Source organism: Sander lucioperca, chromosome 4 (assembly GCF_008315115.2).
Source record: "Sander lucioperca isolate FBNREF2018 chromosome 4, SLUC_FBN_1.2, whole genome shotgun sequence".
NCBI classification, from domain to species: domain Eukaryota; kingdom Metazoa; phylum Chordata; class Actinopteri; order Perciformes; family Percidae; genus Sander; species Sander lucioperca.
In genome coordinates this window covers 4,890,379-4,907,595 of record NC_050176.1, presented here as the reverse complement: position 1 = coordinate 4,907,595, position 17,217 = coordinate 4,890,379, and the positions used below count along the sequence as shown (strand labels likewise).

At 39.8% G+C, this 17,217-nt stretch overlaps 1 protein-coding gene across 1 annotated transcript; it reads right to left on the bottom strand.

Annotated features, from left to right (window-relative positions):
- Nucleotides 1–1,895: 1,895 nt before the first annotated feature.
- sp6 (Sp6 transcription factor) lies at nt 1,896–13,971 on the bottom strand. Its single transcript, XM_031284666.2, has 2 exons — nt 13,708–13,971; nt 1,896–3,701 (listed from the first exon to the last, which is right to left on the bottom strand). Exon 2 carries the CDS (start codon nt 3,577–3,579, stop codon nt 2,656–2,658), a length of 924 nt encoding a protein of 307 aa, XP_031140526.1. The 5' UTR covers nt 3,580–3,701; nt 13,708–13,971; the 3' UTR covers nt 1,896–2,655.
- Nucleotides 13,972–17,217: the final 3,246 nt, after the last annotated feature.

Genomic DNA, 17,217 nt, shown 5'->3' with positions numbered 1-17,217 from the left:
CACTGTAAAATGCATATTGGTTCCAAATATCGGTTATCGGTTTCATTAACTAGCCTATTAATAATCAGTATCGGCCTTCAAAAACCAGTATAGGTCGATTCCTAGTATAAACCCACTTAATGAGGTACACCTGGATGGTTTTGTTAGGACAACCTTCTGCTTCCACCACCACCTGAACCTTTTGAGGCATGAATTTAAAGGCATACTATGTAACTTTTCCCTCTTTGGTCCCCCTACAGGTTGTCTCATTGGAACTACAGCTTGCGCGGCTGTAGTTCCAATGAGACAAACTGTAGGGGGACTGAAGAGGGAAAAGTTACATAGTATGCCTTTAAGCAACGTTCTTAAAATATTTTCTGTTGCACATTTGTGAAATGAAAAGCAGTATCAGCATTTTTTTTTTGGCCACTTGGTGGCAGCAGAACAAATTGTAAATACAACACTGTCATATTATCGTTGTATAAAGATGCTAAAGTTGATGAAAGCGAGCGACTGAACCAAAACAGTAAAGCTGCAGGCCAGAAAACCAAAACAATGAGCTCAAATATTCTAAAATATATTGTTAATATAAAAAAAATGATTAGTGCAGCTTTAAAGGGTAACTTCGGGTTTTTTCAACCAAGACCCATTTTCCTATGGTTTTGTGTGTAAGTGACTGATGGGAACTACAATCTTTGAAATTAGTCCCGTATTGAGCGAGAACGACAGCTGCGAACTGGGCTGCAATGCATTGTAGGGTAAATGTGCATTGTCAATTTCGTCCACTAAAAATGTGTTTTTTGCCTCTGACAGGCTCAGATTGTTATTATAAAGTGTCTGACAACATTATGAAAATGATCCCTACTGAGATAAAACTTTTTTTAAAGCGTAAAATCCTCTTTCTTTAACCAGAAACAGCTCCGAGACAGCTATCGTTAAACCCATCAGTCTCCATTTAAATAAACAATACTTTTAGCATGTATAGAGCCAGCATATTTTCACATGTAAATCAATAAACTATGTGTTTATTTCAACCAAACCAGAGTTATGATTGTTGGGAAAGTGGAAAGACGAACCAAAACGGCTTTTAAAAGTTTTATTTTGTTTCTGTTGACTTTGAGTGAAGTGTGTTTTACGATGATAGAATCACTGTTTATTTACATGGAGTCTGGTGGGTTTAGCGATAGCATTTTTGTGGATGTTTTTTTGTTTAAAAAAGGGATCTTACTCTTTAACAGAAAGGTCGACCTCCTTAAAAATCCTTTCCATAATGTTGTCAGACACTTGAAGGTACAATAACTTACATTGTAGCTTGTTTCGCTGACTGCCGACTGCAGCAGTCTTGCTTAATACTGGACCAATGTCAAAGATTGTTGTTCCCATCAGTCACTTAGACACAAAAACATAGAAAATAGGAGATGAGGATTGAAAAAAAAACGAAGTTACTCTTTAAATCTTGTGACTGCAGACACCACTGTACTACCCAACAGCCTGTAGTGTTGAAAGGGTGGACTAGTGGAGAGGTGTTTTTTTGCCAAATATGATTGCTGTCATTAGGTAGCAAAACAATTCATTTGACCGGGCAGCATTTTCTCTCCATGTCCTGCTTTGGTGATCATGAAGCTCAACTTTATCTTCTTGTTCTCACCTGCCAGTAGTGGAGGGCCTCAGCGGCCCTGACCGCTTTGCATTTTTCCGCTTCATTTAGTTGTGAATTGTGAGTTTACCTTTTTTTACATCATTGTCACACTTAATGTTTCTTGTTCCATCTGCGAACCTGAACCAGTGTTCACATTCTCCTACTGTGAGATCAGTCTCATTAATAAGTGTTTTGCCACCATAACTAGAGTTGCAACAGAAACGCACAACTTTTTGGTAAATTCGAGCCTTTGTAGTGCACAGAATTCCCATTTTTGTATATTATATATTATAATATTATAACTTGCTGTAACAGTACATTATTGTCTGTTGTACTTTCATTTTGTGTATGTACCATTTTAATTACTTGCATACCTACATACACACACACCCAGTTTTCTGGCATGAACTGACAAAATGCTGTATTGTATTCCAGTGTCTTACTGTATTCTTGTACCACAAGTTGCTCAGTAGGCTACACACATATGGTGACAGTCTGAGACAAAAACAAAGTATCTCTGTCTCATTTGTTCTCTGTTCCAAAGCATGCTGCCTTTGGAATTGGTATATTAAACTGTGTTGGAGACAAGCATTTCTCCAATACTTAGTAGCACATTTGATTCATTTCATTGTAAACAAGTTAGCATGCCACCTTCAGTTAATCTCATCCCAGTGTCTTGGTCTGCTGGTAGCTCTAGCAGCAATGGAAGTCCAGCTGCTGCTTCAGCTTGGTCGCCTCCTTAGCCGCCTTTCACTTTGAGTAAACAGAGGAAAGTTTTATCCACATAATCTGTAAAATTCCTGTTTATTTCTGTGTCCTATAACATTTAGAATATCACTGAGTTAGCCCAGTTGATACATCCACAGGACCACAGACAAACACTTTCTGTTCCGTCCAACTTTCATCAGTGAAAGTTTGTCCAAACCTTTTTTTCTATTCTCTATTCTATCGTAAAACTATGACACCTCTATGACATAGAGGGAAACACATGTTAACCTTTAACTGCGAAAAAAAAAACTCTTCTGAAAGTGATGAAATTAGCCGGACTGCCCTGTCACGCTGGAGACTGAGGGGTCTGTCTCACATTTCAGCTTCAGCGGAGGCTCTGTGGCATCGGACGCAGACACATTTGAGGATGACGGAGGTGTAGGTGTATCAAAGCCCTTCTCCATCCTCCCGTCTCCATTTATCCTCTCCTCCCCATGTCCTGGCGGCGACTCGTGCGTGCGCATGTGCTTGGCCAGGTGGTCATTGCGCATGAACACCCTAGGGCACAATGCGCAGCTGAACTTCTTGGCACCGGTGTGCGTCTGAAGGTGGCGCTGCAGTTCATCGGAGCGCGTGAATCTCTTGCCGCAGAAGAGCCAGTTGCAGACAAACGGCCGGTCCCCGCTGTGCCATCGCAGGTGAGCCTTCAGATGGGAGGTCTTGGCGTAGGCTTTGCCGCAGCCGGGGATGTGGCAGTTGTGCATGTGCTTCCTCCTGCTGTCGTCGGTGCTCTGGCCCAGCTGTTCAGCGTGGACGCAGTTAGGGCAGCGACACGCTGTCTGGCCGGCACCTCTGGAAGAGGAGCGGCGCTGGGGCTTGGGCCGGGCTGAGACGGCGTTCTCCTGTGGTTCGTCCAGGGAGAATGGTTCTTGCTGCAGCATTTCAGGGGCCAGTGGCTCCATCTTGAAGCCATCCTGGGGGTAGAGGTGAGAAGAGTGCGAGGCTGGATTGAGTTGAGCTGGAGGCAGGGTGCACAGCTGGGGGTCCGATCCGTAGGGCCCTAAAGAATGCTGCAACCCCATGGAGCCCCCAGGATTTACTGAAGGCAAGCCGACACCCTGCCCTGTCTGCAGGTCTATCCAGCTCCCCGGTTGGACGTCCCTGTGGAGGTCCCACCAGGACGGGATGTTCATGTCTTCTGAGCTGCCACTCGGTGGTGCTGTCCGTAACCAAGGCTCGTAAGGGTGGGCCATGAGAGAAGCTGGTGCCGGTGCAGGACTGTTGATGAGGTCGGCCACTCAAAGTGCTAGTCACTATTTTTCGGGTCGTGCTGGGAAGATTAGCACATAGTGGGATGGCGATGCGTCGAAAAAACCTGCAAAAAGAAAGAACAGACAACCTGTAATGTCTTCAAATCTGTTGTCAAGTCAGCCTTCCTCACTCAGTTGCATTTTCTCAATCACTTTACTGAACCACATGCAAAGACTTTGAAGTCTTGTGGTCATTTTTTTTCCCAATCTGAAAGGCTTTGAAATTACTCAGCTTCTGCTGATCTAACGCTTCTGAACTTCAGAAGTGCATTCATTCAGGCCTAAATCCTCCTGTCTACAACATTTAAAACCCCAAGCACACCTTCTTCATCGCCATGGATACTGCAGTTCTCACGCTGCGTGGCCGAGGAGACAGAAGAGAGGGGGGGGGGGATAGAGACAGACGTGTCCAGGCAGAAGCCTGCCACATGCATCCGCTGCCAGGTACTTCCCATGGAGGACAGTCAAAGACAAGCGCAAAGAAAACAACATCATTGGGCCTTGTGCAGAGGCAAAGGCAGCAAGGGGGGGAATAAATGCTGGTGAGATTGGGGGAGGGACAAGAGTGAAGGGGAGTGTTGACAGGGGAGCAGTTTGGTAAAGGAAGAAGTTCCAGGGAGGTATGGCTGCAGGCCAAAGTCTATTTGTACGTCTCTGAGGTTTGTGGAGATGAAACCTGGCAGACACGAGAACCTGTTTTTTATGAATCACACATGATTTACAACAACAGACCTCCAGGCAAGTTACAAAAGGAACCCCGTAAAACGGCCCGCCTCTTACACACTGGCGGCAGAAAGCGTCAACAGTTGCAGACTGATGGCATTCAGGAGCCTGAGAATGGGTAACCAACAATGACATGACATGAACAATCACTTTTATTTAAGTTATGGTATAATAATTATGGGCACACGCTCTGAAACAGCATCCTGTCCCCAACACACAAGGAGGGGGCTCTGCTTTCCTAAGGTGACACAAAGCTTGTTAAAGTTAGACAAGTCTGTGGAAATTTATGACAAAAGGCTACCAGCCTACAAGACCTGTGCTCGTCTCCAAACATGTCCTAGCCCCAAACTACCTTGTTGACATCCACCACACCCCCATCCTCGAACATCTGCAATTATCTTTACAGCAGGAAACAGTAAAGAAGGCTGTAGAGGCTCGTATCTTAGTCTTGAGATCACTTGTTGTGAGCTGACATAGCAAACTGCACAAAGTTAGCTGATGAAACAAGAGGTCAAGCTCCAGTGGAAGACACCCATCCTGTCTGATATATCTGTAGATCCATCAGAGGTGGGGCTGCACGATATGAGAAAAATATGCCACATCCGATAACGTTGTTGAATATCGCGATAACAATACTACTTGCGATAAATAAACAGATATTAAAGTGTACACAGTTCTGCGTTGTTGCTGCTTTCAGTATTCTGCTCAATGCTGCAATATATTGCAGAATATCGCAATATGTTTAAAATCGCAATAATATCGTATTGTGACATAAGTATTGTGATAATATCCCACCCCTAGTTTAAACAAGCAGATGAGCATTTTGAAAAAGGGTATGCAATGTTGGAAAGCCTAATCATTAGGCTCTAGAATCAGAACAACAACAAAAAAGTAGGGCTGCACGATGTGAGGAAAATATGCGGTAACGTTGATGAATATCACGATAATTATATAACTTGCGATAAATAAACAGATATTAAAGTGTACTCAGTTTTGCTTCTTTCAGTGTTCTGCTAAAATACAACAAATACATTTAACCCTAACCTAACCCTACAAATACAACTTCTCTAACCCTAACCCTTTTATTGAACAAATTGAACATTTGAATTGAATATAAAAGGCACCACAAAAAAAGAATGACAGTTACATTTTAAAGTGCAGTTTTCTACTGATATTTTCATTCAACTAACACAAATAATCTCTGAGTGTATTTCACGACATGTCGCAGCTTTTCGCGATGTGATCATTGCGCCAGTTGATATCGCGATGGCAATAAGAAGACAACATATTGTGCAGCCCTACCAGAGGCAGGTGGAGCGTTGTTGTTGAGTCAATACGGCCAAACCCAAGAGGAGTACACGTCCTTTTTAAAGGATCGGTCAAATCAACTCCGAGAGATGCTTTCTAGTTGTAATGAAATCGTAAAGCAATTAGCTTGGAATTCCCTAATAAAATGTCTGGTGTTAAAGGTCAAGCTGATTTATACCATGGCGGCCTGGAGCCAGAGCTACTGCTCTGTAATTTTTTGGGAATGCGACTCAGACGCACAGCGGAATGGCTCGCTCTTACTGACATAACCGTAAACAAGCGAAGACAGCAGCATCCTCCTCTGTCTGCCAAAGTGCTGGGAGCGCTACGAGCTCCCAGGGGAAACAGCTGGCATAGGGGGGGCCCCCAGGCAGGGGGACGGCAGCATGGGGCGGGAGGGGGAGGAGGGTGGTACAGAGCAATGACAGAGCTCTGGTCATAAAACCTGCCCGACCAAGACCCAGCACAGCCCCCTGTTTACAAGTCTGCCATCGGGAAGAGGCACCAAGAGGGAGCTAACTTCTCTCTTACATTTTTTAAATGAAAACACTACAAGGAGTGCAGTTTTCCTGAGTTAAAAAAAACAACAATTTTACTTTTTTGTAGGACTGCACACTGTATCGTTTTTTTTTAATTTTTTTTTATTGTCATAGCGATATCAACTGGTGCAATAAACACTTTGCGAAAGGCTGCGACATATTGCGAAAGACACTCAGAGATTTTTTTACGTGTTAGTTGAAAGAAAATATCAGCAGAAAACTGCACTTTAAAATGTAACTGTCATTCTTTTTTTAGTGGTGCCTTTTGTATTCAATCCAATGTTCAATTTGTTTAATAAAAGAATGTTGGAAATGATTTCCTTTCATTTGTTTTAAATCAAATAGCAATGTGTTGTATTTTAGCAGAATACTGAAAGCAGCAGAAATGCAGAACTGAGTACACTTTAATATCTGTTTATTTACCGCAAGTAGTATCGTTATCGCGATATTCATCAACATTATCGCATATTTTCCTCATATCGTGCAGCCCTACTTTTTTGTTGTTGTTGTTCTGATTAGGCTTTCCAACATTGCACACCCTTTTTCAAAATGCTAATCTGCTAGTTTAAACTAGGGCTGGGATTCACCAGAGGCCCCACGATACTATCACAATACTAATGTCACGATACGATATTATTGCAATTTTAAACACATTGCGATATTCTGCGATATATTGCAATTTTAAACACATTGCGATATTCTGCGATATATTGCAATTTATTAACTTTTTTCCAACTTCAAATATGACCCAAAGGAAGTCTTTGTCAACATCTGTTTTACCTAAAAAGATACATTTCCCTGTTTGTTCTAGTAGACTAAAAAAGCAAAGGATTTTATTATTCTAGTACCAACAAGTAAAATTCTTAAAATATGATAAAAGATCAATACATGGCGTCCGTGTAGCGATTACAGACTAGTGTTGCCATGGAAAATATCGCAATACTTTCCTTTATTGATTTTTGTCCCTACCTCTAGTTTAAAGTTTGCATTAATACATTTTGAGATCCATTCTCCAGAATGATTTACAGGCCCAGTTTAATCCTCATTCTACCCAGCACAAGTCTCCCATTCTATCTCCGTTATTGGCAAACAGGAGACATTTGAAGCTGTGGTAGAGAGGAGCTCACTGAACAAACTGTTATCCATCACGGATAACCCCGACCACACTCTCCACCAGCGGTGGACGAAGTAAAAGTACTAATACCACACTGTAAAAATACTCTATTACAAGTAAGAGTTCTGCATTGAAAATGTTACTTAAGTAAAAGTATGTAAGTATCATCAGGAAAATGTACCTAAAGTTTTAAAGTCAAAGTACTCAATGCAGAAAAACACTTACATTTTAGAAACAGTTCTGTCCATCAGCTGTTTAATTGTCTAATCATTTTAGCTGGACTTGTAGGCCGTCAGTTTAATTTATAATAAAAATCATATTTTATAAACTACATGTGTTTTGTGTGCAAAAATCTTAATTTGTAAAATAACTAGAGCATTCAGATTAATGTAGTGGAGTAAAAAGTACAATATTTCTCTCTGAAATGTAGCGGAGTAGAAGTAGAAAATGGCGGGGCTGCCTCTAGCTCACCCAGTAAGAGCGTTCGCCCCATGTTGGCTGAGTCCTGCAGCGGCCCGGGTTCGAATCGGACCTGCGGCCCTTTGCTGAGTGTCATCCCCTATCTCTCTCTCCCCCTTTCATGTCTATTCACTGTCACTATAATAAAAGGGAAAAGCCCCCAAAAAATTATCTTAAAAAAGAAGTAGAAAATGGCATGAAAAGAAAAGACTTCAGTAAAGTACAAGTACATCAAATTTGTACTTAAGTACAGTATTTGAGTAAATGTACTTAGTTACATTCCCCCAACTGCTCTCCACCCCACACTGGTCCAACAGCAGAGCACTTTTCTCCGACAGAGAGGCTCCGACAGCTTCTGTGTCGCACAGACCTCTGCAAGAAATAATTCTTACCACAGGAAATACAACTTTTTAACACTTCATCACTGAGTGTTAGATAAGACACATATACATCACAATACTGCACTATGGTGCAACTTCCACAAATACTGTTTTTTACTTACATCTTTATAAATACTATTTAAGTAGGTTTTACATTTTTATCTGCCACTTGTATATACGTTTGCACATTCTTTCTTTGTATTTTGTTATCTTTATTTTTGAATAGTTGTTCTTGTATTCTATACTATTTATTATTTCTTGTATATTCTGTATGTGTGACTGACATTTCCCAATTTGGGATCAATAAAGTCTATCTAATCTCATCCCACACGTAGAATAACCCAGTTTAAACAGTGACACTGACTGTCTGTGGACACTCCATACCCACCAGTTTGGGTCAAATGGCATTTACAAGTCGTTTGTTTTAACCCTCTGAGCTCTAAGGGCACTTTTAGATATCTTCTTGAATTCTCCTTTTAAGAGTTTTTGCATATAACCTGATCCCCATGTGTTTCATATCAAAATGTTCAGAACAAGCTCAGCTTTCTGTATAGTGATGCCCAAAATTGTTCCAGAGCAATTGTATAAAGAGATAATCTGGCGCCAAAGCGGAAATATTTATCAAATCTCTTGTGAAAACATATCTACACTCAATTGTTTTGGTGCTTGAAATGAGTTTACAAAAGTCTTGGGTTCACAACAGTAGCTTAATATATGAATAAAATAGTAAATAAATGTCTAAAATGAAATTTTGTAATATCACTTTTTGAGTAGGAGTGTTGTGAAACATTGCTTGGACTCGCCGGTGCATCTTTTGTCCTCAGAGGGTTGTTAACCTGCTCGGAGGACAAGAAGGATAGAGTGGAGCACATCACACACACAGGGGGTCAGGTCAGTTGTCAGAGTGTAGCATGATCAAATTCAAACACTTTTCTGTTCAAATTCAACCTTTCTGTCCTTTGCTCTGTGCCCATGTGTGGGTGATGGCGCAGTGGATATGACATATGCCTTTGGGGTGGGAGATCTGGGTTTGATTCCCACTGCGATACATCAACCAATGAGCGTGAGTAAGTCACTTAACCCCTAATTGCTCCAGAGGTGTGTGACCTCTGACATATATAGCAATTGGAAGTTGCTTTGGATAAAAGCATCGGCTAAATGACGTGTAATGGAAAATGCTCAAAATCAGCACATGCATACTTAAACACAAACAAATGGTCTAATGCCTAAAGTCTGACCTCAAACCGGTAAAAAAAAAGATCTGGTGGGTACAATATTAAAAGAGGAATGAAACTAACTTTTATTTAGATCAGAAAAAAAAAATTGAATTCATAAAAATGCTATGACTGGATTTTAAATGAAAAAGCCAGCCACACCTTCCTTTTTTTCTATAAAACATATACAGGTGTGATTCCCCATAATTTGTTAATTGCTTGCTTGTGAAACAAATACATTTAAATGATTCAAACTAAGTTTTTAAGACAGAAAATCTGCACAATTATTTGCGTCAGAGTAAATCATACCCCATCGCATAGAAAGTGAGCCTCAGTTCAATTTAATCCACACTTATCCCCCTTGTTACCTGAACACTTTATAGTCTTATATTCTACACATATTGCTGTTTTATCTGCTATATCATTGAACTATTTTTTTTAACCACATGAATGTGTTAACTACAATACAATCTCCAAAATACAGCAAACGGGACAAGAATGAAAACTCAACCTGTAAACAATAAATGACAATATCAAAAGAGGAATGAAACTAACTTTTATGTAGACTAGAAAGCAGTTTTGAATTTATAAAATGCTATGACTGGATTTTAAATGCAAATGCCATTTGCACGCCTGAGTTAGAAGGTTAAGTCGGTGAGATACAGAGCTGGAGATGGAAGGCTGATCTCTGCTAATCGGTTCCTCTGCACTTCCCCCTGTATGATGAAGTGCACCGATAGTTTAGCTATGGATGACAGCTTGACATCCTCTGTGATTTAGGAGAGTCTGTATGACACTTAGCCATACACAATTGTATCAAATGCATTTCTGCTACATATTTTACTAATTAAAACGGCAGTTCTCGCGACACCAGCTTTATTAAGAGCATTTTTAAATCCCTCCTCTCTCCATTATCAACCCACTGCACATCACGTGCGAACGTGATGCACCTGATTTTCACTTCAAATGTTTCAAAAACAGACTGCACTTTTGTTGCTCCCAAGTCCTGCAAAGGGAATTTCTTTGTACAACTGATGTGCTGGTTTACGTTTGTTTCAGTATTCTTTTTATTCTTTTATTTTAAGATTATTTTTTGGGCTTTTCCGCCTTTTTTTTTTAATGGACAGGACAGGTTAGAAAGGGGAGAGAGAGGGGGAAGACATGCAGGAAATCGTCACAGGTCGGAGTCGAAACCCTGGACCTCTGCATCAAGGCATAAACCTCTCAGTATATGTGCACCTGCTCTACCCACTGAGCCAACCCGGCCACCAGTATTCATGTTTTTAATGGACACAGAGAATAAATATCAACCGTACAGACAGCATTGTATTTAGAAAATGACAGCCACAAAAATAATGTTAAAATAATAAAGGTGAAAGTTAAAGTTAAAATTTGTTTTACTAATTAAAAAAAATATCAAGATGTGTATATCTATATACATGTACAGTGGTGGAAAGTTCCTAAGATTGACTCAAGTACTTAAGTACACTTGAGTATTTCCATTTTAATGCTGCTTTATACAGTATCTATATAATATAGTACCTTTTACTTTTCTTCTAACATTTATAGTTACTTTTCTGATTTAAACGTTACATACATACATTTTACAACATACAAACATGGGTTTATAACAAATGATGATGCCTTTTGGCTGTAGGAAGTAGTTGAAATTAGCTTCACCTCAACCAAGTACAAGATTAAAGTACTGTGTACATATTCATAAAAATCATCGATGACAATGATCCAATAATACGATAGTATAACACTGACATGAGCCATTCTGCATATTGGCACTTTTATTTTTCATATGTTAAGTACATTTTGCCGCTAATACGTCTATGCTTTCACTACGTGAAATTTGAAATGCATGACTTGTATTTTACCTTGTAGTTATACCACTTTTACTGCAGTGAAGTATTTGAACTTTGTTCCACTACTGCATATATATCTTATAAAGGCTTGTACTTGATCAATCACCACACTCAATGGTGTAGTCTAATGTATTGTAGTGGGTATACTGTACTGTATATGTATATGTATGGGCCAGAATGGGACTTTTGGGGGGGTGGGGTCTGGGTGTCAAAGACTTAATTTCCTGCATTTTCATACACGTTTATGCACCAATTCACAGCTGAAATACCTTTTATTTAGCCTATGCAAAAAAAAAACAACAACACGCATGACAATTCAAAATATGTCAAAAATATGATGGAAAGTATGTTGTTGTATGTCATTGTGCATTTTTAAGTGGGTATATGGAAATCCTGGAGCTTTCTTAGTGAGTATACTGTGTATACCTGCGTATCACGTAGACTACACCACTGACCACACTTAAACCGTGGCATATTTGAATAAAAACCCTTTTTACACAAAGAGAATGAATGAAAACTACAGTCAGACATTCCAGATCCAGATTGATGTGCAGACACACACTTCTTCATATTCAACACGTCAATATATCAAATCCCATCATGTGCACTTTTTAATGTTTAAAGTAAATTATCCATCTCTGAATTCAAAATCTTCTCCCTCCGTTGCATTTACTACAAATTTGTCTTTTATTGTTACATTCCAGCAAGTCCTTCTTTATTCTGCAGTTTGAATCAGTTTCCCAGGGTTCCCTGGGGATTCTTGCTTTAGGGAACATGGCAACAAACATTACAGCGGTCTACATTACTGCAGTATAAGGACATCAGACCACAATCTAAAACAAACTGCAGCAATGAGTGTAGGGCACATTTTCTCAACCGCATGAATGTACAGATTTGATTCCTTTTATACCTGCAAAGATGAATCGATTAGCTGTCAACTATTAAATGAATCGCCCGCTATATTTTGATCATCGATTTATCGTTTTTTTATGGAAAAAAAGTGAAACCTCTGCTTCCACCTTCTTGAATGTGATTTTTTTCTAGTCTCACACACGCACACACACACACCGATTCATAATTTTGTATGAAAAAGTGAAACTTCTCTGATCCCAGCTCGTTAAATGTGAATATTGTTCTAGTTTCTTCTCTCCTCTGTGACAGTAAACTGAATATCTTTGAGTTGTGGACAAAACCAGACATTTGTGGACGCCATCTTGGGCTTTTTGGTGAAATACCGATCCACATTTTTCACCATTTTTTGACATTTTATAGATAGAGCTGTGGACGATATGGAAAAAATCGGATTTCACGATATTCTTGACCAAATACCTCGATATCGATATCGCGGCCATATTGTAGGGTTGACAATTGGTGCTTTCACAAAAATATTTACACAATTAGATTTTAGATAAATAATCGCCAATAATGTGGATATATTGACAATGTGGGTAAAGGCAAATAACAGAACAGCTACAGTCTGGTAAGTTCAGCAAATGACATCAGCTTTTAAAACCAGGAAAAGACTAAACTTATGGCATGTTACGAACCAAAATCTGAGGCGATATCCAGTCCAACACATCGGTATAATATCGATATATAGCCCAGCCCTATTTAAAGACCAAACTAATGGATGAATCGAGAAAATAATCGACAGATAAATGGACAAAGAAAATAATCGTTAGTTGCAGCCCTAATTCCTTTATTCTATCAAACACATACAGGTGTGATTGCCCATAATGTGTTAATTGTTTGCTTGTGAAACATTATTAAAAAATTTTTTTTTAAGACAGAGAATCTGCATAATTTGTGTCTGAGTAAATCATAGAGAGCCTCCACACCTACAGGTTAAGCCTGTTGACTTTTTGCTGCAGAAGTTGAATATAATCCACACTTATCCCCTTGTTATTTTACCTGAACACTTTATATTCTTATATTCCACACACATTCCTGTTTTATCTGCTATAACATTGAACTTTTTTTTTTTTAACCAAATGAATGTGTTAACTACAATCTCCAAAATACAGCAAACAGGACAAGAATGACAACTCAACCTGTAAAGAATAAATGACAATATATATTTTTTAGGTTTAATTGCAGCTCTTATCGTCTCTTTGTGGGTAATGGAGGGTTGGTGTTTTTAATATATGTCTCCAAGTCAAAGGAGGTTTAGTGCGTATGTGTAGGCTATTTACTAAATGTTCTGTTTTTTTTTTTAACTTATGTCCCCCCCCCCCCTTCTTTTGTCTGCGTTCAATATGAAATGACTGTATCTCATATATAAACTATGGTTCCCTGTGAAAGACTTGAAGCCTATAGGACGTGCCTACACTTTAATACATTATTAATACAGGAGTTTTTGGTAAAGTTAATAAAAATGACTTCATTTATAATCCTGATCATTCAAACAGATAGTAACGCCATAACGTAGGTCGCAGTGATAGCAAATTAAAATTCCCGAGTTACCTGTTTGTCCTTTTTAGGCTGCTACTGCTGTTATTTTCTTTTTGGAATAAATGCACCTTGGGTTGGAGAAACTCGGTCTCAGTTCAGCTGCTTCTTCTCTTGCTTCGTCGGAAAAAAAACGTGCACAGAAAAAAATAATATCCTCATCACATTTCATCTGATTTTCTCCATCGCAGACGGTCCAAGTGAAGCATTTGCGGCTGTTTCGGCGCACAGGTAAGCAGCACTCTCAGTAGTGACAAACTTTATGATAGGCTGCGTGTCTAGAGTCCTCCAGGCTCCGCTGCTGCTGGGCCGTCTCCCCCTCTGAAGATGCGCCCTCCTCGGCCGAAGGCGAGGAAACGGCCGCGTTGGGTGAAACACGAGGATCGACGGGACAGTCTGTCAGAGCCAGAGGTGCCAAAAGTGAACTTGTTCTAAAGTTTGGTCCCGGACCCTACCTATCAAAAGAGCTTCCAGTTTGCCTGTCCGAGGTTTCTCCCTGTTTAAAGGAAGTTCTTAGGAACAGAGCTTTAGGGGTGCCTGGCACCCTTTTAACATCTTTTTTTTTTTAAATGTTATTCTTCTGTGCTAACTGTGCATCTTAACATCATTTTGGACCATCATGGTAGGGGAAACACTGAATTATGTAACTAGAAAAAAAGTCACCAACAATGACTGAAAACGTCCTTTAATGCTGAGCCACAGGGCCATTACTACAAAGGGGAGGTGGTTTTACAAATGGGTAGTATCCATGGGAAAGCAGACATTTCCAAAATGCAGTATCAATAACTTTTGATATATGAATTATAGATTGAATTTTTTTTTCGGAATGATCTTGACATCTAAATTCTGGGTTTAGTTTCACAATGCTGTGATATTCCTAGGGCAGAACTCCTTAGCTCACGATAGAGTAACACAGACTTATTTATTTTTACAGCAATTATTTATTATATAAAAGGGTTAAAATCGCCCCCGGTCAGAGTTGCCATAAATCCACTTATCTATCAAAAGAGGTTCCAATTTGTCTGTCCGAGGTTTCTGCCTGTTAAAAGGAAGTTTTTCCTCGCCACTGTCGCACCAAATGCTTGCTTTTGGTGGGGGAGGGATTGTTGGGTCTTTGTAAATTATAGAGTGTGGTCTAGGATCAGAGCTTTAGGGGTGCCTGGCACCCTTTTAACATCATTTTTTAAAACGTTATTCTACTATTACTACTACTACTACTACTATGCTGTAACACAGGGGTCACCCTACATAACGAGTGCTTTTACTTTTGATACTTTAAGTGCATTTAGTTTCTAATACATCTGTAGTTTTACTCGATTAAAAAATGTTCAATGCAGGACTTTCACTTAGAATGGAATATATTTTTTATAGAGTAGTAAATGATCTGAATTGTTCTTCCAGTGTCAACGATTCAACAACACAAAGATCCAAAGAGCAAAATGTTAAACAGAAGCACCTTCCGCCCATGACATGTGAGAGTTCAAATACCCCTGCTGTGTATCAGTTGAAAATGTAGTTTTTTACTTTATCAAAATGTACATACATCTAGATAAATATCATGAAGATTTAGTGAGTTAGTTAAAAAAAAAAAAGAATTGAAAAAGAAACTATTGCAACCCATTAACATGATTGACATTTGACGCAGCAGTTTGATAAAACCTACTTCAGCTTTGTTCAGGTAAAGTATTTTCTTGTTGTTGGTCAAATTACAACCTATTCCAAGTCGACATGAGGAGATGAGATTTGGTCTAAGAAATGAATGATACACTCATAAGTATTCTACTTTTATTTCTACAGCACCTGTAATGAATACCTGACATAAATAAAGACAAACTCAAGAGATTTGGTAACTCATCGTGATGTCTTATGTGATACTCCAAATGGAGATCAACCTCTACACTGTGTCGGTGCAGTAACGTGCTCAGCGTGGTGACTGCAGCCTGTGAATCAGAGGGTTGAGACCTGGAAATCCTTTGATTGCGGACACTCCTGAGAGGTGGTTTGGCCCGGGCCAAAACACAGGCGCAGTACGCAAATCTGGGGATCTTACTTTGCCGAACAAACAGTGCACCAGTTCAGCTTATTGAACAGCCTGAACCATTCAGAGAAAACAGTTGTGTATCTCTCATGAGTATGAACTGTGTTTAATATGACGATTGAACTGCTACATAATGCCAAATGTTACATTTCTCCCAGCTTGCAAGTCTTGTAATATGTCCAGTGTTGCAAGAAGTTACTCAGATCCTTTACTTAAATCAACATTGTGTAATTTTTTGAGTTGATTCTTAACAAAAAACCCTTTGTTCTTTCACAGATATGTGCTCATTCATGTGTAATTACTTCCACCAACTAATCAAAGTATTCTCATAAGCGTAGAATCTGCCATGTAGAATCATTCAGAATAAATACAGGCGAGTCACTCGAATGACGGCCGCCCATGTAGCGCCTCCATTTTTAAAATACCTCAGCCAAAGAGGGACATACCTCCGCCTTTCGCACTTTTAGACTCAGTGGCACCGTGACGAATGCCAGCCGGGAGGGAAAAAGAGAATTAAAATGACAACGCGACAGGCAAAGCAACAAGACCAAAGTTAATATTGGAGTAGCTAGAAGAGCTGCGTGTAAATGATGGAGAAACTGAGAGCTAATTTAGGGTTCGGCCACCGTAGCAGTTGAAACGCGATCGGAATGGGAAGGGCTAGAAAGTAATATTCATTTGAATTTCATATTCGGTTGTCATATACAATTTCACCGCTAGATGAGAGAAATTCTTACACAATGTAGCTTTAAGTAAAAGTACTAATACCACACTGTAATCATACTCCGTTACAAATAATGGCCCTGACACACCAACCCAATAATCGGCCGTCGGACAGTCTGGCGAGGTCGGTGACTCGATTCTGTTCGGTGTGGTCCGTGCTGTCGTCCGTCGGAGGAGCCGTCGGCCTTCATTTTGGCTGACCTGACTTGCTGGGTCGGAGACAGGGCAGTCGGACTCACTCCACCAATCTGATTGGACGCGTTGTCATTTCCGGTTTTCATTTTTTGTATTACGTCTCGCGCACGCGCATCAACGTACACTCAAGACGGCGTCGCTTCAGTGTGTTCTGAGGCACTTTTTGGACCTCGGGGAGCCGACTGATCAGTCCGACTGCCTTTCCTGCCGACGGTCAGCCGTCGGGTTGGTGTGTCAGGGGCTTAACAGTCCTGCAGTTTTGCAGTTACTGTACAAACGACTACCATTTTTCTCCAAAACGACACACATTTGAGATAATATGTTTTGTCACATAACAAAGGATGCCTTGCATGTCATGAAAATGATAATAACTCATTTTTGACCAAAAATGCAGTCACTGCCTTTTTGTTTTGTAGGGCAGTATATATTGTTGGGTAGTTTTATTTATAATAAAACATCGTATTTTACAAAACACGTCTTTTGTGTGCAAAAATCTACTACTAGTCTACTAGTACTACTAGTAACTAGTAACTAAAGCTGTCAGATGAATGTAGTGGAGTAAAAAGTAC